Source organism: Solanum stenotomum, chromosome 11 (assembly GCF_019186545.1).
Source record: "Solanum stenotomum isolate F172 chromosome 11, ASM1918654v1, whole genome shotgun sequence".
NCBI lineage: Eukaryota > Viridiplantae > Streptophyta > Magnoliopsida > Solanales > Solanaceae > Solanum > Solanum stenotomum.
The window spans coordinates 19,818,759-19,841,309 of NC_064292.1; the positions used below are offsets into that span (position 1 = coordinate 19,818,759).

Consider the following 22,551-nt stretch of genomic DNA (forward strand, 5'->3'; position numbering starts at 1 on the left):
TTTCGATGCCATTCATGGACCAGATACTTGATAGGTTGGCTGGCAAAGGGTGGTATTATTTTTTAGATGGATACTCAGGGTATATCCAGATATCAATTGCCCAGAAGATAAGGAGAAAATGACTTCTACATGCCCTTATGGCACCTTTGCATTCAAACACATGCCATTTGGGTTATGTAATGCACCAACAACTTTCCAGGGGTCTATGATGTCCATCTTTTCGAACATGGTTGAAGCCACTTTGGTAGTGTTCATATATGACTTTTCTGTGGTAGGTGATACTTTTGATGACTGTTTGTTAAATCTTAGAAGGGCTTTACAAAGATGCGAGGAGGTGAATTTAGTGCTGGACTGGAAGAAGTGCCATTTCATGGTTAAGGAAGGTATAGTTTTTAGTCACAAGGTGTCGCATGAGGGAATAGAGGTTGATAAATCTAAGATTGAGGTGATTGAAAACTTACCTCCACCTATCTGCGTGAAGGTATTCAAAGTTTTCTGGGCCATATTGTAGGTTTCTATAGGCGTTTCATTAAGGATTTCTCTAAGATTGCACATCCCTTGTGAAAATTGTTAGAGAAAGAAGTGAAATTCATTTTTGATGATTCATGCCTGAAAGAATTCAAATGCCTAAAAGAGAAACTGGTGTCTGCCCTTATTATCATTGGTCTTGACTGGGCGGAACCATTGGAAGTTATGTGTGAAGTCAGTGGTACTGCCTAGGGAGTTGTGTTAGGGAAGAAGTTCGACAAGATGTTCCACCCGATCTACTAAGCTAGAAAGTCGCTGAATGAAGCATAACGTAACTATATCGTCACTGAACATGAACTACTGGCTGTGGTTTATGCCTTTGTGAAATTCAGAGCATACTTGCTGGGTACTAAGGTGATAGTTCATACAGATCGTGCAACTCTAATGTATCTTATGGCAAAGAAAGATGCAAAGCCAAGATTAATCAGATGGGTGCTGCTCCTTCAGGAGTTTGACTTTGAGGTCAAGGATAGAAGAGGGTATGAAAATCAGGTGGTTGATCACCTGTCCAGGCTGGACGTTGAAAAGAAAGAGGAATTTGAATTATATATCAATGACTCATTCCCAGATGAGCAGGTATTAGCTACAACTCTTGATCTTGTTCCTCAGTTTGTTGATTTTACTAACTTCATTGTTAGTGATTTGATTCCTGAAGGTCTAACGTTTCAACAGAGAAAGAAGTTCCTACATGATGTGGGTAAGTACTTTTGGGATGATCCTTATTTGTACACGGTGTGTGCTGATAACATTATTAGGCGATGTATCCCTGAGGCTAAGATGCTATATATCCTAGAGGCCTGTCACTCCTCTCCAGTTAGTGGCCATCATGGAGGTGCTCAAACATCCCACAAGGTACTTCGGAGTGAGTATTACTAGCCTACAATTCATCAGGATTCAATTGATATAGTGAAGAGTTGTGATGTATGCCAGCAGCAAGGAGCTATCTATCGTCGCCATGAGCTACCAATGACACCCATTCTGGAAGTGGAATTGTTTGATATATGGGGAGTTGATTTTATGGGCCCATTTGTGAGCTCTTATGGGCAAAAGTACATACTGGTTTCAATAGACTATGTCTCGAAATGGGTTAAGGCAGTTGCTCTGCCTGAGAATGATGGAAAAATGTTGTTGGGTTTCTAAAGAAGAATATATTCTCAAGGTTTAGTACACCCAGAGCAATTATCAATGATGTAGGGTCTCATTTCTGCAATAAGGTATTCAGTGCTCTTCTGGCTAAATATGGGGTTAAACAGCACAAGGTGGCAACACCTTATCACCCGCAGACAAGTGGCCAAGTGACGGTATCAAATAGGGAATAAAGGCTATTTTGGCAAAAAAATGAATGCTAACAGGACAGATTGGGCAAGAAAGTTAGATGATGCGCTATGGGCATATCAAACAGCTTTCAAGAGACCTATTGGTATGTCTCCATATTAGTTGGTGTTTGGAAAGGCATGCCATTTGTCGGTTGAGCTTGAGCATAAGACACTCTAGTCTTTAAAGAAGTAGAACCTTAGTTGGAGTGAAACTGCGAACTTGAGACTAGATCAGATCAATGAGATGGATGAGTTCCATTTAAGAGCATACCAGAGGTCTGCACTATATAAGGAGATGATAAAGCTGTATCATGATAATCATATTGAGAAAAGGACCTTTCGTCATGGTGACTTGGTGTTGCTTTTCAACTCCAGACTTTGTCTGTTTCCTAGGAAATTTAGATCCAAATGGTCTGGGCAGTTTAAGGTAACTCAGGTATTCCAGTCAGGTGATATTGAACTTAAGAATGACAAGGGTTTGAGGTTTAAGGCCAATGGTCAGTGTATCAAGGCGTACTTGGGTGTTCCAGAAGAAGTGAAAATAGTGGAGGAATGCAAGCTTGATGAAGTTTGAGTAATCAAGTGACTTGCGTTACACCGTAACGTTAAATTGTGCGCTGCTTGGGAGGCAACCCAAGATTGTAATTGTAATGGGTAGTTTACATTTTATCATTTTTATTTGTTTTTATAGAGTCACTGGGTGTTGATGTGTGCAGGAAGGACTTGAATGAAGAAATGCAGAACTGGGTATAGGAAGCCCTTCATAGGCAGTCCCATGGGTCGTGGTGCCCTTCACGGGTGATTTCACGGCCCATCACAATCACCAACATCATATGGAATATACTGGAAATTGCAAGAAAAGGGTTCACAGAAGGGTTCACGGTCTGTCTGACATTGTACGGACCGTCTAACCTCTCGTGAACCCCAGGTAACTTTTTCCTATTCAAGTCTTGTCCACGGCTGCTTCCACTGAACGTGGTGCTTGATGAATCCACAATTTGGACTCATTTAGGGGTTTATTTTAATACATTTAGTATCCTCAAATGCATATTTTGTCTTAGTAACTGATGAAAATCCTTTAGTTTCAGGTATTTGGAGTTAGAGACTAAGCATGGACACTATTGGGTAGAAAGGAACAAGGCAGCTGAAAAGAACGAAGAAAAAACGGCATGAGGATCGCCTAAACCATTAGGCGAGTTGCCGAATGGCTATGATTTCACCTACTGTTCCAGTGTACCAAGCTCTGAAGGAAAAAATCGAGTTTGCGAGATAAAGGAGCAGTCGGTGAGTCTTCGACCGATTCCGCGGTGCAATATTCCATCGCCCATCGTTACAGAACTTGAATTTGCTGAAGGCCAATGCAGAAAGTCGATGAACCAGACCAAAGGGCGGATCGATGAATGGATCGTGATCCCGACTAACTGCGCCGAGTGGTCTTTCGCAACACATGTTTTGACAACTATAAATACTTATTTAAATTCTTAGCTTATCAGATTTTGTAGTAAATCAGTATCAAACATTATTTTCAGTTTTTAGAACTTAGAGTTTTGGAGACTTTGTTCCTTAGCTTTGAAGATTTGAAGGATCCTATTTCTAAGCAATTAGAAGAGGGTATTAAGGATTCATCATCTTTAACGTGTGTAAAGACAATATCTATCGTACCAATTTGATGGAAATACTTTTCGGTATCGATTTCTATCTCTTTACTATGTGTAGCTAAAACCCCACTTCTTGGGGTGTGATTATGTGAATATGGGTTGAATTTATTGTTGGGTATTGCTAATTGATTGTTTATTCGTTGTTTAAAGGTGATTTAGTTCCATAGTTGTGTTTGAATTAAATGGGGTTGTAGTTGCAGATACAATTTTATCTTCGTGTTTTTGAATTGCTTGAGAGAGAGGTTTTAAAACCAAAACTATTGAATTAATAGTCGGTGGTTATTGGGTTGCCATTGATTCAGCTCGAGAGAGTGAATCCTAAACCCTCTCCCACACATTCAATTCGAGAGAATGAATGGACTAAGGAGAAAACTATGCTTCATTGCCGCTTATCGGTGTTCGAGAGAAACCGATTTGATTCAGGGTAAATTGTTTGAGAGAAAATTTACCCCTACTAAAGTCTAGGTTAGTTACCAATTTACAGCGAGTTACTATCAATAACATTTATCCGGTTGTTTATTTTAGCTCATATTCCTATCACATCCCAAGAATCTCGTCTCCACATTTGCATTTCCATTTTAGTTGATAATTGATTACAAACCCCCCTTCGATAATTGACACTTGTGTCACCCTTTAATTTGATATGTTTTTTTTTTCATAAAAGTTTATATCTATAATTGACTTGAAGACATTCTTGCTTTTCTCTTAATTCTAGATTACAAACCGCTTCCTTGGGACTCGACCCCAACTCACTAGTTGGGTTATATTACTATTGAACGATTGTGGACGCTTAGTATTGGATGAAGTGCCCTGATATGTCAAGTCAAAATGGCACCGCTGCCGGGGAGTGTTGCTAATTGAGAATGTTTAGTTAAAGTTGAATTTTGTTCTTGTTAGTTATAGTTCTACTTAGTTAATTTTTACCTTTGTTTTGTGTGCTTAGGCTTTTAAATATAAGAGATGAGCATATCGGGCAGTAATTGTGAACCAACGGATTTCCTTCCATTAGAAGTGATGATGTTCAGGGATCGCATTATAACCTTCAAATAATTAGAAGGTGAAAGGATTCACGAGTCGTGACTAAGGTTTAAAGCACTGCTGGTTCAATGCCCAACTTATGAAATACCCGACGTAGTCCTTTTGGAATGTTTTTACAGGAGTCTTAGTCCCGGGAGTAAGGTGTTAGCTGATCAACTTATCCCGGGTGGTATTGCACAACAACCCTATGTGATAGCAACCCAATTGCTTGATCACATGGCTGAGACAAGCCAAGAAGTCGAGAGGGACTTCATGTTAACCGTACTAGTAACTCAGCTGGATGATTTGGCCAGCAAAATATCAGAGATTGAAATCCAGTGCAAAGGAAAAGAAAGATACATACCCCCTCATGAGTGGAGAAGATCTGAGAATAACGAGAGTAAACGTGTCGAGGAAACGCTGTTAATCATTCTCCAAAAGATTAGTGAGCAAGATAGAGTGCTGGAAGAGATGAAGGAGAATATTGAACTGCTAAATTAGATGGTCAGTTCTCACTCTAGATCTATCCAACTAATTGAAACTCTCATGGGTCATGTATTACCTCAGTTTCACCCAATTGAACAAATGGGGTTACCTAGTTGCACTAGGGCCAACCCTAAAAATAGAGCTTGAGTAAGGACTTGAGTCGTGCCACGACGTTAACTAAGGCGCTTCTTGGGAGGCAACCCAAGGTTTTGTCGTTTTAAATTGTTATTTTAGAATAATGGTGTGTTGATTATGCAGGTTAAAGTGAGGGAAATGTTTGAGAAGTGTAGATTGGCGAGCTAAAGTCCAGTCGGTGAAAAGCCAAAGAGGTCGGAGACCCCGACCTAGACCGCTGTTAGACTCAAGACAACTTTAAGGTAGAGTCTGTGAAACTCGGCGACTCCAAGAAATTATTGGCGATTTATCGATTAAGTCGGCGATCTTGATCATGTTCGCCGTTTGGGACCCCACATCAACTGAGGGTCCTGTGAAACTCGGCGTGGTAAGTAACCACTCGGCGTCACCGAGTGGGTCGGCGATTATGACTAACGTCGCCGAATGGGCGAGAACTGGATGATTTATTAAAGGGCCAAAGGTTTAAACTTCAAACTCTTTCATTTTCCCTCATTTTTCATCTTCCCAAACTCACACTTATTTAGTATTTTTGATATTTCCGCATTCTATAAGTATTTTAGTTGATCGATTCGTGCTTGGATTTGGACTACATTGCCGCCTAACTTTTCAATCTTATTTTTATCGGCATTTAAGGTTGGTTTTCCAAATTCCACATTTAGTTTTAGTAATTTGTACTCTTACACAAGCAATATTATGTTGTTGATGTGTGCTGGGCCTCTCTGTAAGGATTATAATGTTTGAATGCCTGTTTGTAATTCGATAATCCTGCCTGTAATGTTTTCAATGTTAAATTCCCATTTTTTTTTGGCTATAAAATGAAGTAAATTTTGTGGGGTTGTGCTTGCAATATTTGGATTGGTTGGGTGAAGTTTGAGTAGCCTGTATTTGTGCCAAACAATGTAATTTGCTTAATGATAGAGCGGGTGACTTCGTTTTTAAAGGCAAATGTCATCAATTGGCCAAATATGGTAAAATTGGGAGAAGTCTGAGTATCTCGGGGTAATGGGTGCTATGGGTCTAGTCTTAATTTAACTAGTGCATGTTTTGATTTTATTTTTGGGGGTTATGGGGTTGAATTTGAGAAGTTGGGTTGAAAATAGGCATGTTGGGTCATTTGGCGAGCTGCGTTGAGCTCACCGAACCACTCGGCGGGTTGCCTTATGTCCCCATCTCACCTTTAATTTCATGCTTTATGTGTTATTGTATTCTGTAACTTTCGGCGAGAAGCCTGAGGTCGCCGAAGGAACTCGGCGACTCACCGAAAGCCTTCTTGATCGCCTTTTGTCTGCACCCCTGAACCCTTTTTGCACTGTAACTTTCATCGAGCTAATTCTTGCTCGCTGAAAGATGTTGGCGATTCACCAAAAGACCTTTCCCTTTGCCGACTTGCCTAGAATTTTGAGCCAATCCCTTCGACGAGCCCGATCCAGCTCGCCAAAGCGATTCGGCGACTGGTTCGGCGAGTTTTTCTACAACTGTGTTTCTATGAATTTGATTAAGTTCTTTTTAACTTTTTTTGACGTGTTACAGGTATGGTGAGGACAAACATAGACATGCCACCCGGTAAAAGAACACATGGTATCACAATCAACGAAAGGGAATTAAATCATTTAAAGAAAGGAAGGCAAGAACCTCCACCAGGTGAAAAAGGAAAAGGCAAGAGACCCAGGTCTGACAGGGATACTGTTGGCTCCCAGGTTTCTCTATCTGAGCCTGATGATGACCAGCCTCTACAGTTGCGGCAGTTTACGCTCCGAGCTAGATCTCACCCACATCTACTAGAGTCCCTCTTGCTTCCACACCAGCAAAATTAGTGCCAACTCCGTCACTTCCTGTGGCTCCTGTTCCACCAGTTGTTCCTCCACCTAGACTCCTTAATATTTTGAAAGGAGATGGTTTGTGAACTATCCTCGAGGAGAAGATGCTCTCTAAAGAAGGTCTAAAGGGCAAGTACTCCAGTGTAGCGGAGTTATTACAGTGGGCACCAATTCCAGGTTTTCACCAGGCCTCAAGGTTCGTATATTCCTTCATGGGTCCGTGAGTTCTACACAATATATGGTGAACTAGTCCCGAAGAGTAAAAAGAAGGCTAGTGAGTTCAGAACGGTTAAGTCGGTCACTGTTCAAGGTGTAGAAGTGAGATGCAGTGAGGAGTACATTAATGATGTATTAGATAGACCTCCAGGGTTTGCACTCTCATATGAAGGTCTGCCTACGACACAAACCCTAGAGGATCTAAAGGGTTGGCTTGCCCCCTTTATTTCTGATACCACTCCTAGATGGATTAAGGTGGGAGTCAAGATTGAAAAGAAGGATTTGAATATAGCTGCCCATTATTAGTTCGAATTCATCAGTAGTTCACTTATGCTTTCACAGAATGAATCAATCCTCCGACATGCAAAAACAGCCTGCTTGGGATCTATCTTATCAAAGAGGTGGCTCAAATTGGGCCTTATCATAGAGCAGAAGATTGCCATGAGAGCCAAGCAGAGGCAGACCTCTTTGCCCTTCCCAGTACTGATCACAGAGCTGTGTCGGCGTGATGGAGTGCCTCAGGATGCTGTTAGAGATTTTGATATCATCCCATCCTCTTCCACTGACATCCGGCGCATTGAGGCAGAATATAGTAGAGAGAAGGCTGACAGGAGGAGGAGAGCTCTAGTGGACACATCCCTGGAGGTGAATGTTGATTCGATACCTATAGAGGCATCTTTTCCTACTCCGACCTCCCGGCCCTCAGGTATTTTTGCTTCTCCTTCTTCGTCTTCACAGGGTCCAAGCACCTCTACTTCTTCCCATCAGCCCAAGATTACTCGGGCGATGATTCTGAAAATAGGGCATCTAGCCTATTCAGCTGACGTGAGGGCGACTCGATTAGAGGAATCCGTCCCCTTGATGATTGAGGCTGCTATTCTAGCTGCACTAATCCCCTCTGGGCTTCTGTGGATGATCTGGCTACTAGAGTCACAGCTTGTGAGACTAGGTAGGAGGAGACCTCCGCTATTACGGGTTTTAAAGACGAGGTAGCTGACTTGAGGAAGGACGCCAACCATCTAAAGTCTATTGGCTTTACTTCATTGCTGGAGGCAACATATGACAGAGACTCTCCTGAGACTTCAGTGATCCCTCTGGTTACAATCGGAGATGAATGCAAGGATGAGGCAGATGTTGATGAGCCAGATGCTGAGATCGATGAGGAGCAGATAAGGATATGAGAGGAGAGAATAATCATTCATGGCCCCTGAATGGAAGATAATATATGGAGATTTGCCGGATCTTGAGGAGACGATCATGCAGTCAGTGATCCAGACATCACTGACCGAGACTTTTATGTCAGCTCCTAGTGGCTCTGATACTGTTGTTCCTTTTGAGGTGACCCCAGGCATTGATGCCCAAGTCCAGACTGATGCACTGGGCACTGATGCCCAGACAGATAGAGAGACTGCTTAGATAGGATCCCATATTTACCTCCCTCTCTGTCTTGCTTTTATTTTGACTTGTGGATATTATATTTTTGCTTACATTTGAGGACAAATGCTTTTATTTGTGGTGGGGTGAGGCTCACCTTTTGTGTGACATTCATTATTCTTGTTTTTTCTATATTTAGGCTTTAAGCTAAAAATTGTGTTTTTACACTGCTTTTGGGGATGCTTGATCTTGTGGCTCCTTGCTTTTAATTGTAAATGATTTTTGACCCTTCCAAAAAAAATTTGCCATCTCTTGTATGTGTTGAATGTAGCTGTTCTTTTGCAAATTTGAGTACCAATTTTGATCAATAACAATGACTCGAATAGTGCTCATAATCGAACAAAAATGAATGCGCAGCTATGACGAGGCCAATTGAAGTTGCACTATCGAATTGAGTCTCTTGTGATGAACATTGCACACTAGCAAAAGTGTGAAGTCTTGTTTGACATTGGTGTCAATGCCTTGTGTGATGAGCTTACCGTGAACCATGTGGGATGACACCTAGAATTTGCCCCGTTGGTCCGGTTGACTAAGTGATGCAATTTCTTGATATGATCTTAGCAACTTTAAATAGTGTGAACCAATTTGAAATTATACCTCTTGTGTGGCTTACCTTGTGAGTGTGTGAACCTCTTTTGATCACCCTTTGAGCCTTACCCTTTTCTTGGAAAAAACTTGATAACATTGTGACCTTTTATCGATCCATTACCCATAATCCTCATGATTTGTGGTTTGTGTGAATAGCCAACTTAGGCCAAAAGCCTAAGTTGGGGGTGTGGTGAAAAGAAAAGGTAAATCAAGAAAATGCAAACAAGTCCCTTTTGCCCATGTTTTGAGAAAAATGGAATCCCTCCATATAAAAAAAAGAAAAACAAATAAAGATTGAGAAAGAAAAAGTTGTGAAAATACAAAGAAAATGGGGTTTCTAACGGTCCATGGAGGATGAATAAGAGGTGACTTTTGAGCTTGAATAAAAATGATGAAGAAAAGGAAAGAAGATGTTGTTCACATCACATTTCATGAGGATTTCAGCCTATAAGACTAAATGACCATACCATTACACTTAGTCCCATTACAAGCCTTGAAAAGACCATTTTGATCTTGAATGAGCTGAAGAAAAAATCGATTGGAAAATAAGGGCAAACCTATGGGTGAAATCATGCATTGTGTTTATCTTTGTGAGTGTAAGTGTTGATCTTGATTTCAGAACTTTAAATAATTGAACCATTGAGTGAATATGAAATCATTATTTGTGTGAGGGAATTTGAATACCTTTGTTGAGCTTGAACTTGCATTTGAAACAAGTATCGTGAGCTTGAGATTCTTTGATAATGGTGAGTCACAACTTGAATCTTTGAGTGCACAATTGATGCTTGCACGAGTAAGTTGAGTCTTTTTATGTGTATTCATGATTGAGTATTGTGAAGCACTATTCGAGACATCCTTTTTGAACTGCTGAACTTGAGTTTTACTTGAGGACAAGCAAAAGTTTAAGTTGGAGGTGTTATGAGTCCATGATTTGGACTGTTTTAGGGATTTATTTTAATTGATTTAGTGTCCTGAAATGCATATTTTGTCTCAATAATCGATGAAAATCCTTGAGTTTCAGGTATTTGGAGTTAGAGACTAAGCATAGACACTATTGGGTAGAAAGGAACAAAGCAGCTGAAAAGAACGAAGAAAAGACGGTTGAGGATTGCCTAAACCATTAAGAGAGTCACTGAATGGCTATGATTTCACCTAATGTTCCAGTGTGCCAAGCTCTGAAGGAGAAAATTGAGTCGGTGAGATAAAAAAGCAGTCGATGAGTCGCNTGAATGATTCCGCGATGCAGTATTCCATCGCCCAACGTTACATAAATTGAATTTACTGAAGGCCAATGCAGAAAGGCGATGAACCAGACCAAAGGGTAGATCGTCGAATGGATCGGCGATCCCGACTAACTGCGTCGAGTGGTCCTTCGTAGCACATTTTTTGACAACTATAAATACTTATTTAAATTCTTAGCTTAGTATCAGGTTATTTAGGAAAGCAGTATCAAACATTATTTTCAGTTTTTAGAACTTAGAGTTTTGGAGACTTTGTTCCTTAGCTTTGATGATTTGAAGATTCCCATTTCTAAGCAATTAGAAGTGGGTATTGAAGATTCTTCATCTTTGACGTGTGTAAAGAAAATTTCTATCATACCCATTTGATGGAAACACTTTTCGGTATCAATTTCTATCTCTTTACTAAGTCTAGGTAAAACCCCAATTCTTGGGGTGTGAGTTTGTGAATATGGGTTGAATTTACTGTTGGGTATTGCTAATTGATTGCTTATTCACTATTTAAAGGTGATTTCGTTCAATAGTTGTGCTTGAATTTAATGGGGATATAGTTGCAAATATAATTTTATCTTCGTGTTTTTTACTTGCTCGAGAGAGGTTTGAAAACCAAAACTACTAAATCGATAGTCGGTGGTTACTGGGTTGTCGTGGGTTCAGCTCGAGAGAGTGAATCCTAAACCCTCTCCCACACATTCAGCTCGAGAGATTGAATGGACTAAGGCGAATGTTGTGCTTCATTGTCGCTTATCAGTGTTCGAGAGAAACCGATTTGATTTGGGGTAAATTGTTTGAGAGAAAATTTACCCCCACTAAAGTCTATCTTAGTTACCAATTTACAGCGAGTTACTATCAATAGCATTTACCCGGTTGTTTATTTTAGCCCATATTCCTATCTCATCCCAAGAATCCCGTCTCAATATTTGCATTTTCGTTAGTTGTCATTTCAGTTGATAATTGATTACAAACCCCCCTTTGATAATTGACACTTGTGTCACCCTTTAATTTGATATGCTTTTCTTCGTAAAAGTTTATATCTATAATTGACTTGAACACATTCTTGCTTTTCTCTTAATTCTCGGTTACATACCGCTCCCTTGGGACTCGACCCCAACTCACTAGTTGGGTTATATTACTATTGAACGACCGTGGACACTTAGTATTGGATGAAGTGCCCGGATACGTCAAGTCAGTTCTCTTCAAGGTCCGTTGTACATAACCCAACAGAATCTGAACCCGACCCGACCCGCATGAGGATAGAAGTTGAATTAAAACGTTTATAAACCCTCTAAAGCTCCAAGAGTTAGTTTTTCTTCTTCCCCCCATCCATAACGGCTCTAAACACTATTAAAGGTTTTTCCATCATCTATAAGTTCTAAATCCAACAAAGAATCGAAACCCTAGTTCTATTTTGTGAAGAAATTGAAGTCAAATTCATCTTCTCTCTTTTGGGCGGAAATTCTACTCTAATTCAAAGTAAGTTCTTCTAATACTTGTTATAAGTTTGATCTTATCTAAAAACAAGTTAGATTTACCTTGATTTAGTCGAGTTTGAGCATTATTTTGTGATGACTGATCATTGATAATGCCTAATTGTGTGGGTTTGTTTAAATTCCAAGTTTTATTTATGGGTGTGAGGCATTTGGGAGGAACTAGTGTTGAATGACGATATGAGTGTGAGTTTGAGTATTGTTTGTGAGAAAAAAGTGTGCTTAAGTGAATTTCGCTGATGAAACTGTTGAAATTGAGGTATTATAATTGTTTGTATGTGGGTATGCTTGTATTGGAAAGAAATGGCTAAGTGTAAGACCACGATAGGCTTCACGGACCTTGGAAGGAACCACGAGCCGTGAAACTACTCGTGGTACACACTTAGCATTCAATACACACACATGCTATGTTCACGAGGATTATCACGGACTGTGGTTCACTCCACGGGCCGTGAAACCTTTTGTGAACAATAATCAGTTCAGTTCTATGCTGCACATTGACTATGTCATAAGTCCACGAGGAGTTTCACGGACCGTGGTACCCACCACGGCTCATGTGGCCTTTCATATTAAAAAAAATAATTTTTACTTTTTGTACTTTCATTTCTGTTGTTTCATTTTACTTCCGCGGCCATTCCCAATGTTGGGTGATGACATTCTTAAGGAAAGGCATCACGTTGTAGCTACACAGGCGAAGTCTGAGTATCCATTATTGTTTCATTTGACTGATTCGATTACTAATTTGTGTTTGTATTTTTCACGTACTATGGCACCCAGAAGAAAGTCCGCACCTCCACAGTCCTCACCCCGTCACTCACCAACTCACAGTGAGAATCCCACAAAATCTAGTGGCTCAGAGGTTTAAGTGAATACGATTATTGAAGAACACTTTCCTCGCACTACTAGATCGCGAGCAACAAGGGTAATTTTCAAGACACTCCTCCCCAGTCTAAAGAGGGAGGTAGTGAATCTGATAGTGGTGAGGAATCTGGTAGTAGATTCGGTGGCAGTAGGGCATCCAACAGTGGTTCCAGTAGCGGTGAGGGATCTGGTAGCGACTCTGATATCAGCTCAGGTAGCGGTGAAGAATTTGCTAGCGGGTCTCAGGTGGATGTATCTGCACCTCCACCTACAGTAAGAGTAGAAGCTAAACCTGGAGCACAGAAAGAGGCAGGTACTGAAAAAGAGGATGATAATGTTACTTCAGATGATACAATTGTCCAATATGTTCATTTTCGTGAATTCGATCCAGTGGTGAGACAACAACTGATTGACTGTTTCCGATCTATGTGGACTGTGAACAGGTCCGAAGATTTCATTAAGAATGGAATTGTGAATAAGTTAGGCAGCTTTAAGGATAGATCACTCCTACCTGAGACTAGAGTAGTGATGGCGGATATCCAAGCATTCCCAGATATTTACAGACTCTTCCAACTTCACCAGTTTGAATGGATGAACAATGCCCCTGGAGAATTCGCTAACCACCTACCCCGAGAGTTCTATACATGTTATGCAGCTACTCTAATGAACCTTGATGAGGATATTGAGATAACTAAGAGGGCATAGAAGACAGTTGCAGCCACGTTGGGTCTTTTTGATACAGTCACTGTGAGGAGACAGACCGTGAAAATCTCTGAAGAGATGATCAATAAGATGCTACATGGCCCAGATTACACAGCGCCATCATCTATGAGATTATTTGAGGGTAAACACCATGCTGTTACTAGTGAATCGGAGATGGAGGATCCTAGTTCGCAAGAGGTCATCATGTGTTGGATTGCAGGTTATATTGCCAGATAAGGAGAAGCGGTAGCATGGGTGTCTGAGCCACAAGTACAGATTACAAAGGCGTCTCTAAATTTTTCAGCCAAGGTTTGGTGGTCCATAGTTCGAGCCCAGTTGCGACCCACAACAAATGATAATACACTTTCCCCATCGCTGGCATCTTTGGTTGCTTGCCTCATGGCCGGATACCTTGTGAATGCAGATCAGATCATTGCTACGGAGATGCGAGACAGGGCGCTGAATGAGCGAATAGGTTTGCCATTTCCCTATCTGATAGGGAAACTTTGTTTGCAGGCTAACATTCCACCAAATAAATTGGTGGATAAACTGATAGAGGCATCCAGGGTAACTGGTGATTCCAAAATCAAGGACATCGCCAATCCTTTGTTTGGAAAAAAATCAGGGGCGATAAGACCATTAAAAGTAGTACCACATACACCAGTAGTCATCCCACAGGTTGAAGGCCAAACTGAGCAGGGTGAATCCTCAAAACCAGCTTCGGGGGTACCATCACCATCCGCTTCAGCCTCACAGGCAACATGTATTTTTATCACTATCCCTACTATTATATTTGAAAGGTTGGCTGCAGATCAGAGAAGGACTCAAGCCCTAGTGGATCAGATTGTGGCCAGACTACCTCAGGTAGTTCAGCAGGACGTGTCAATTGCAAAGAAGCGGTTAAAAGATGAGATGCGAAAAGAGCTGGCAGTGCTAAAAAACAGAATGGACGGCCTTGAGGTCCATGTACAAAATCAATTACAGGCTGCCGATTCAGTAAATACGGAGGAGTTAAAGACAATCACTTTGCCTCCACCGGGTGTCACGAAGTCTTTAATGAGCATTTGAATGACCACCCGAACACTCATGATCTTGATGCTTTCTGGGGCAAGGTGTCCCACCATAAATCTAGTAAGAAAACACACAAAGCTAGAGATTCTGATGAGGAGCTGCTGACTCAACTATCTAAAGAGGAAAGAAGACAACACAAAAAAGTTCGCAAGGCATCGAGGAAAAAAATGAGAGAAGAAGAAGCACTTACGCAATAAAGGCGAGATGCAGTGGTAGCTGGCACTTATGGTAATGGAGTACCTGTCCTAGTTAGTGGTAGCCAACCTGAATTAGAGCAGATTTCTTCGAGTGCACCTGTTGATAAGGGTGTCGATGCTGACCCGACAACCGATGCCTAGTGCGTCGTAGGTATGAACCCTCCTCATAGCCTATATTGTTTTGCTTTATTGACTTTGAGGGAAAAGTCTTTTTTTTGGGGAGGGGGTGGTGAGCAATGTGCCATTTTAGTTGTTACAATGAATGGAGGTTGACTATGTTGTCTAATAAATTGTGTAGTATTGGTGTCTTTGTGTATTGAGTGGTCTAGAAATTAACTGTTGAGCAGTTGGTGTGTCTGAAATCATAACTTGTATGACCTTTATATGAAGTTTGACTTTTAGGTTCTTTAGATGACATCCTAGATATTTATGGGTTAAACATTGCTAGTCTGGAACATAAATTGGTGAACTAAGAAACTAGAAAATGTAGTCCGGTGTCATGTGTGTGTAGAGTTTGATTGAAGTCTAACGCTAGGAGCGGGAACTAGAACTTGCCCAAGTAGTCTTGCAAGAATCTGAGAATAACTGGATAGGAAAGGATCAGTGGGCCATTTTTGTTAAGCCCACTAAAAGCAAAAAACAAACAACCAAATAAAAAGCATAACGCTTGAACCCGATTTGAACCTGGAAACTAATTTTGTTCTTACCCTCTTGTTATCATATCCTTGGATCTCCAATGATACGATGCCACAACTCAGGCCAAAAGCCTAAGTTGAGGATGATTACAACCCGAGTAGAAAGGAAAGGTAGAAAAAGAAGGCTCACTCCGTCAGCTTGAAGGCACAAAGTCTAAAGAACTTGTTGTAATAGGAGAAATGTGCAACAATAATAATAATAATAATAAAATAATAATAGCTGCTGGGATGTACTGAAATGAAAAAGGAGGGAATTGCTCAGAAAAAGTTGTGTGCAAACGAAACTTTGGAGAGCCAAGGTATTAGTCACTCACAAAACCAAAAATCCATACCCTAGCCTGAGCCTATTTTACAAGCCGATAAAGTCCTACAATGATACTGTTTCGGTTGTTTGAAAGATACGTAGAAAGCAAGGGCAAGCCTATAGTCTTTTGTTTTTAGTGTTAGAAGTTCTTTGAGAGTGTGAGCGTAGAATTTAGTCTCAATTATCATGTGTGAGGGACTTCTTTGGTGTGAGGACACTGTGATTACATTTGATAGTAAATTGTGTTGGCTGATAGTATACATGCATAAGCATAATCGACAGTGAATAATAGGATGTCATATATTGATCCTTGCATGTTAGATAAATGGTTTGAGATACAAGTTGTGGTTGAGAAGGTTGTTGCATGTTAGTATAATATCTATGGGGTTTCTGAGCGTCAAATGTTTGTCTTGATCATCACTTGAGGACAAGTAATGGTTCTAAGTTGAGGGTGTTGATGTGCCGTGAGATCTTAACATATTTGATGCTAAAAAACTAAGGATTATTGCGAGAATCGAGTGTATTTATGTGGATATGAAGTGTTTGGTGATGTTTGTATAGGTAAAATAGGTGGACGTGAAAGAGAAAAGAAAAGAAGAAAATGCAAGCTAAAAATTGGGATTCTGATGTCCAAAGTGAAGACCTCGGAGCCCTAGATGGGCCGCGGTCCTCCTGAAAAGCCGTGAAGATGCTCGTGGTTACTATCCAGTGGGCATACTTTTCAGAGTGATGGTTGATGTTATCCAAGTAAAGATCATAGACACCCAGACGAGCCATGGAGATCATGACGGGCCGTGTTAGAGCTCGTGGAGTTGAACCACTGATCAGGCGTCAAAGAGTTAAAATGAGAGTTGACCAAGTGAAGACAACTGACACCCAGATGGACCGTGGTCCCTATGACGATCCGTGGTGTTGTCTGTGGTGCTTTTCCAGTGTGTATGCCTTGAAGACCTAAGTTTTGAGAAGTGCCAAGTAAAGACCATGGAGGGCTTCATTGACCGTGAAGCTTTTGACGGACCGTCAAAGCACTCATGAAGTTGTGCGACAAACCAATCCTACTTCGAGTAGGACTCTTTTTAGACACATGATTTGAATTAATTAGGTCATATTTTGTTTTTATCTTTTCATAACTTGAACGAGAGACTGAGTTTGGAACACTTTCGACTTTGTTTTTCAATTATTAATGTGGAATCGATCTTCGGAGTTGGATTTTGCTTTTCTGAATCTCAAAATTTCATTGAATTTTGCAAATTTTCGTAAGTGATATCCTTTAATGTTTTCATTACTAATCTCTCTTTGTTCAGTAGAAATCATGAGTGGATAAACACCATAACTAGGGTTGTGGGAACCATGATGGAAATCTAAATGTGAATTCGTAAAATGAGTAGAAGGTGAATTGTATTTGCAATATCTAACTCAACTTTCGTTATTCATTTAGTCTAATGAGTGCACACATAGAGTTAGCCTGAATTTGTCATTTGTTCTAGAGAAAAGAGATAGTTAGGAAAAAGTGGAGTTAACTTGATAAAATGGCGTTAAAGGTCAAGTTTGAGAGAAAAGAACTTTCACATCGTTATACGCGAGGCTAGAATTTGTTACCACTCGAGGACCGAGAGGAATTGAGTGAATATTATCTAACTAGACTGAGAAGTGTTAGATATAGTCAACTAGCCTATAAGTTGCAAAGACACTCATATGAAAACTCATTTACGAATGAACACTAGATGTAACATTTTGGGAAACACAACCCTGATTTCATTCATTTATCAATACAACCTTGGAATCAATACTCTGTGAACTATTAACCTAAGTTATTCAATATTAGTTATTGGACTTTTCAACCAATTCCAATTTATTTTCCTTAATTACCCTCTTTAGAAAATAATAACAACATTTGGGTAAATGCAACAGTGAAATCATTTCTGTGAAGAAATGTCACGACCCAGGGGTACCCCCTAGATGTAACACAACGTACTTGACCCTGAAGGGGTCTCATACAAACCCTTAGCATATCATAAACATAAGTAATAGAAATAATGCGGAATAATTTTTTTCTTTACAATCGAAGTCTTTCATAAAACCAAAATAAAAGTGTAGACATTGTCTCCAAAAGCCATCTAATATAATCGAGAATAAAATAGGGTCACAGCCCTTACAATATAGTCTCAAAATAGAACATAAGGAAGAAACTAGAAATGAACAACTCTCATCCTCGAACCATGAGGACTCACCAAAAGCAAGGAGAGAATCAATCCAAACTTTGATCAAGAAGGAAGCACACCTAAAAAACCAGGCCCTACACTTATAGGAAAATGTAGAAAATATGGGTTAGTACAAAAATGCACTAAGTATGATAATCATGCATAAAAACCTTTAAAACATGCTAAAATGGGACATTTTAGTTGAAACCATGCACTTTATCAAGTTTAAGAGTCATCATGCCCATTAGTGTAAATACATTAGTCAACCATCTCATAAGCAACCCTAAGCAATACTTGTGCAATGCATAGATAAGATCCCATAATCCCATCTAATACTAAGTACCACCTTTAGGTCACCAACCTCATACATATCATGCTTGGGCCTCATCATAGTCAATACACATAGACAAGGAGACATTCATGTTCATTAACTTGTAACAAGGAAAGCTACTCATAGCAACAATCCATATTAAACTTGCATAATTCATATATCTTCATAGCATAGGAGGACCACAACATAACCCCTCTCAAAGTCTACTTGTGCAATGCATGAATAAAGTCCATACCCCCATTCACACTAAGTAGAGCTCCTTGAGAAGTCACAAGTATAGTTCATGTTCATGTTCATGTCATAGTTCATATTCTTGTCATGTAGGGAAAATAGCCTTAACCGACATAGACCATGTGAGTTACATGGAATTGGGTGTCTTTCCCCCACATCGAAAGAGGTGTCCTACTTTCCTAAGGTAGAACTAGAGTTTGTTAGCTTAGGTGGATCCATTAGCTAAAGACCTATGTGGGCACATAGTTACTGGATAGAGAGATTGCTTATAGAAACCTGGAATAACTGAGGTATAAGGTTTCCATCTCATGAGACAACTATTTTGGGAACCCGAACTAACTGATGTACAAGGAACCCATTTGGAAAGCCGGACTAACTGTCGTAAAAGCTTCCATCTCATTTGCATATCCACTCGATGCTAAGCATAATTCCCTTTAAGTTCATGTTAAGTCTTTACTTAGGTTCATGTTTAGGGAAGAATGCTCTGGCACTCCATTTAACATGGTTTCATGATATAACTAATAGATTCAAGAGGTGAGAATAGACTTTCAACCTTTAGAGTCATCAACATGTGAGTAAACCTTTCACATCATATCTTAGTGTGTTTACGAGAATGGCCTTTTAACCAACACAACAAGAGTATCATAATCTTAGACATTTCATGCATAGTCATGTATAAGGGTATATGTGAGAATTACCTTTCAACAATACAACAATTGCTTTATAAAAAGAGAAACCTTATTTCTCAAAGTATTCATAAAGCACATGCATTATTCTCATAGTCATGTATATGTTCTCATTCATAGTCCTTCAAGAACCCTAGATCAAATAACATCTTGAATAACTACTTTAGACATGGATGTTCACATATTTCAATTAGACTAACTACTACATGCATAATTTGATCACAATCCACCAATATCAATCATCACCCACATTTTAAGATTATTTGACAAAGTAGGGAAATTCATGGATTCATGGGTAATTCATCATAAAAAAAGTAGTAATTAATCAATTTTATCATAATATAAGTCAACTAAATCATTGAAATCATTTTGAAAAGGAATTCATGACTTGGAGTGAAACCCTAGCTTTTTGGGGGGTTTTCATGTTGAGAAATTGGGTTTTGAAGGGACTCTATGGGTGGAAGCTACCCATAGATGAAAAGCTACCATACCTTATGAAGATTCCTCACTATATTGGGTGGAAAAAATGACTCCTTGAACCTTAGACTTCAACTTCTTCTTCTTCTTCTTCAATGAAGGTTTAAGTGAGAAATATTTGGGAGGGAATGAGTTTATTTTGGGGTCTTGAAAGAATGAATTAGTTAACTTAGTTTAGGGGTCTATTAGGTTTATATAGTTAGTCTTAATTAGTATTAAACAGCCCTACTTAATTAATTAATTAACCCTAAGTCCCTTCCTTAAACTCTAACTTAAAAACTAAGTGATCAACACAACCCTCACTCACGAAACCTCACCCACGGACCGTGGGTGGGTCCATGAGCCGTGCTAGTTGGATCGTGGTTTGTTACTGGAGCTAGGAGAAATAGGGGAGGTCTAGCCTCGACCCACGACACCCACTTATGGTGTGCGGGTCCACCCACAGATAGTGGGTGCCCTTTCGTGGGTAGGTTGTCTTTTTGACAGCGCTTTTGCTGCCTCAAGGTCCTCCTCAAGGACCCTTGGTTGGTCCTTGGGGATTCATACTTTGACCTTTAAACCCAGCGGAGATATTATACGAGAAAATAAAACCTCCAATACAGGTTATCAAGATAGGATTAACTAAAGATATAATTATACCCGAGGATATCGGACAACAAGAAGAGATATGAAAAATAGAGATACCAAGTTTTTATGCCAACAAAAGGATAATTGGTATATCAACAATTATACAAGAGCTAGCAAATAATTATTTAAATGGAAACGCTATATGGAGCTACTATGCAAGAGACCAGCTAATGATTTATTCCAATTCAAGGGAGATAAGGAAAACAGATATGGATGAAGTCCAAAGATGGATTTTATCACTACTAAATCCAGAAAAATGACCTACGACACGAGCACTAAAAGAAGGATTTATTTCAGCAGAATTATTAACCAGATATTGCAAGCTAATTGGTCATAAATACTCGGACCATATATGTTCAAAGTGCAACGGAGAAGATAATATAATTCCAGACGTCCAGCTGGAATAATCAACGAGGAAGAAAACAAGAAGGAGAAAAAGATAAGAACGGAAAAAGTTAGGTGTAAAATAATGTAAATGTAAAAAGTCATAATAGTTTGGTGTGTGTCATAAAGTAGGTATTGGTCTTTGTACAAATAATGACAACTGTATGTGGTAGATAGTGTACATTATTAATATGTGCAAATAAGTCGTAAAAAGGATATTGGTAGACAAAATAAGAACTATTCATGAATAGTAGTTATGAATAGTAGTAAATAGTAGTGGACAGATGTAAAAAGTGTAAGTATTTAGAATAGTAAATTTGTATGTCTATATATAGACTTAGTAGTAAACATTGTAAAGCAGACAATGCCTGATATAAAAAACTTTCTTTCAAAAAACTCTCAACTAAAAATTTAGTATTTAGATAAATGGAGCAACAATCTGAAATCCAATCAGATATTTCAGATAGCATGACTAAGCAAGAGGCAAAGGTATATTGTTCAAAAAATATGCGGAACTAATTTCATAAATTCCTGAATATCATATATGTGATTGAATAAATTTATGTTAGTTATTATGTATTAGAATTATTTGAATCATGATTTCTAGTTTATTAGCACACTGGAAACAAGGAGAAATCTTCTATACTATGCCATCCTAATGTTGAAACTGGTAGACAAGGAAAGTCGTTTAGGGGAGTAAACAAAGTTGAGGCGCTGATAAGAAGGAAGTATCCGCTAAAGTATGATGCTAGTAGTGACAGGAAAACATAATAAACATATAATCTAGTTCATAATAATCTAATATGAATTTAATCGATTATGAATATGATAGGAAGGAATAATTGAAAAACCCCGCATAACAACGAATATGACTACATACGTGCATGATGTCTTATCTTTAGTATTTTATTTGGTATCGGATAATTATATGTTTTAGTTTTTGCATTTAAATTTCTATAATCAATAACCATTCTACTTTTTCCTCTTTTTTGTTCACTATGTTTATTTACTATAAATGTCGGGCTTGTATGCTTACTATTGCTTTCTTGTATATAGCCTCTTTCTAGTAATTCATCTATATGTATTTTAAATTCGATTAAATCATTAAAATTATACTTTAATGATTTTGGGTTATTATACTATTATTATCAATTAGCTCAATTTTTATTTTTGTTTTATGTTTCTCCCATCCTTGTAAAGGGTCCTCACTATATAATAGTTCTAACTTATCTTGAATTATTTTTATTTTATCTATAAAGAATATAATTAATTATATTTTAGGATCTTCTTCTTTTATATTTTCCAATTTTTGTGTAATTTTTTCACTTCCTTTTATCCATTCTGTTGTTTTTCGTTTTTTAATATTTACTCTTTTTGCTCCTATTTTTTGTTTACACGGTGTCCTCAACCACCAGTGTGTTTTTGTTATTATATGTGGGTATAATTTTTCTAAAAATGACATTCCTAATAGCATATCTTTTGTAGTTAATTCAAAGTTATATATTTCTTCTATAGTTAATATCTTATCCCATATTTGTATTTTTATATTTTTTGCCTTATATGTGATTATGCTTCCTTCATTATTAAATCTTGTTACTACTATCGGTGTTTTTAATTTTTCCCATTTATCTTCTGGTAAACAATTGTATTTACATATATTAGCTTCTGCTCCCGTATCTATCATTGGTGTATAATATCGGTTATAATATCCTTCTATTATTATCTTTGCAAGTATATATATATTTTCATATTTTTATTATACTAAAGCCCTTTTTATTATTACTCTTTTATTTTCATAATTTATTGTTAACTGTTTGTCTTCTAGATTATATGGTTTTACTTGTTCTAGCCATTTTATTCCTAA

General features: G+C 38.8%; 3 protein-coding genes across 5 annotated transcripts in view; all 3 read left to right on the plus strand.

Moving 5' to 3' along the window:
* The window catches only part of LOC125844769 (tubulin-folding cofactor E), a 375,181-nt gene that overhangs the window by 239,407 nt on the left and 113,223 nt on the right, over positions 1 to 22,551 (plus strand). The window lies entirely within an intron of this gene.
* On the plus strand, positions 227 to 1,668 carry LOC125845730 (uncharacterized). The gene is made up of 3 exons (XM_049525265.1): positions 227 to 507; positions 861 to 1,380; positions 1,459 to 1,668. The coding sequence occupies exons 1-3, from the start codon at positions 227 to 229 to the stop codon at positions 1,666 to 1,668; spliced, it is 1,011 nt and encodes a 336-aa protein (XP_049381222.1).
* Positions 1,867 to 2,418, plus strand: LOC125845731 (uncharacterized). The gene is made up of 2 exons (XM_049525266.1): positions 1,867 to 1,948; positions 2,075 to 2,418. The coding sequence occupies exons 1-2, from the start codon at positions 1,867 to 1,869 to the stop codon at positions 2,416 to 2,418; spliced, it is 426 nt and encodes a 141-aa protein (XP_049381223.1).